The sequence below is a fragment of the Aplysia californica genome, unplaced genomic scaffold, assembly GCF_000002075.1.
Source record: "Aplysia californica isolate F4 #8 unplaced genomic scaffold, AplCal3.0 scaffold00972, whole genome shotgun sequence".
Taxonomy (NCBI): domain Eukaryota; kingdom Metazoa; phylum Mollusca; class Gastropoda; order Aplysiida; family Aplysiidae; genus Aplysia; species Aplysia californica.
In genome coordinates, this window is record NW_004798242.1 from 241,447 (window position 1) to 242,819 (window position 1,373).

At 40.4% G+C, this 1,373-nt stretch overlaps 1 protein-coding gene across 1 annotated transcript in view; it reads left to right on the plus strand.

The window, feature by feature from the left end:
- The first annotated feature begins 1,014 nt into the window (after window positions 1–1,014).
- The window catches only part of LOC118478799, a 2,336-nt gene continuing 1,977 nt past the window's right edge, over window positions 1,015–1,373 (plus strand). The window contains exon 1 of the mRNA XM_035973055.1: window positions 1,015–1,197. Within this exon, the coding sequence (XP_035828948.1) occupies window positions 1,030–1,197 (168 nt within the window). The 5' untranslated portion in view covers window positions 1,015–1,029. The remainder of the gene's footprint in view (window positions 1,198–1,373) is intronic.

A 1,373-nucleotide genomic window follows, 5' to 3' on the forward strand; every position in this document is an offset into this window, starting at 1 on the left:
ACGTGCGCAACGTGCACTCGGGACCTCCGCGATTTTTGGCACTTGTCCGAGAAGGCTAGGTGTAGATCTTCCCTACCATAAGATCAGGAGTGTGGCTGAAAGACAGCAGTAAGAAGGAGCTAGCGAGTAGCAGTAGAAAGGCAGCAGAAAGAGTCAGGAGTCCAAAGGAGGGGACAAAGGAGGTGAGGGCAGAAAGTGGAGACGAAAGCGAACAATGGAACATTGCAAGAGGGCAGGAAAGGAGGTGAATGGAGACAAGTTTAGAGAATAATTTTTTTCCCGTCGCTACCCAGATTCGAACTAGGGACCTTTGAATGAGAGGCGAACTCCTTAACCCCTAGGCCACTAGAGCCCAATAAGCGTCTTTCAAGACTGTAGTGACAATTCGCTACATTAGAACTACAAAATTCCATCTGACGTTGTTGGTCATTTTAAGTTATTAATACTATGAGGTCAGAAACCAAATATTATGTTATCTGCTCTATCAAAATCGTTAGGTTATTCGGAGTCATTATCAAGTTATTCAAAGATTTGAATACGAAAAAACTTGACATGTTTTTAAAATCAACATTTTTAACGTCAGAATATATCTCAAAACTAGGTACAGAACAGGCAGAACTTTGTATTCTGGGGTAGCGAATTTTTAAGTGGTTGGACATCTGCTTTCAGCAAGTGAATAAACTAGAACTCTGCCCTCACATTTCTGTTTTAAAAACTTCTTTAAGGATTTGCAATAGAGTATTCTACTTTGTAGTTCTACTCGATACATAGTGAACAATCGGCGGGTAACAGTCAGAGATTTCCCTTATGAATTTACTTATGAACTATCACGCACATCCGCGGTCTCTACTCTCTGTGGGGCTACACACTGGTCGCCATGACGTCAATTGTGAAAGACATTACTTTATTTTTAAAAATATTTTTTAATGGAGCCTCTTAGATTTTTGCGTAAACAAAATACCCAAGACAGACGCGTGTCTACTTTTGAGAGATGATTGTCTTTCTTTTCGGTACAACTTCTATAACAAGATGAATCCTCAGTTCAAGTGGATCCCAATGGTTACAGTTGCTCATAATATCGTCCTTTTCCAGGTACAGTTTGAAGGTCTCACTGGACCACTGGCCCTGAGACAAGGGCAAAGGTCGGAATACAAACTGGACGTCTACAGACTGCAATTCAAACGACCAATGAGAAAGGTATGTATAGAAATCCCACTTTGTAACTTTGGTGAAGGATTACTAGGAGTAATAATAATAAGGCAAAACACGAATGGAAGAAAGTTGTCTTATCTTTAAGAAAATATATACCGTTCAACAGAGAAGCCTTAATTTGCTTCACACACACACACACACACACACACACACACACACAC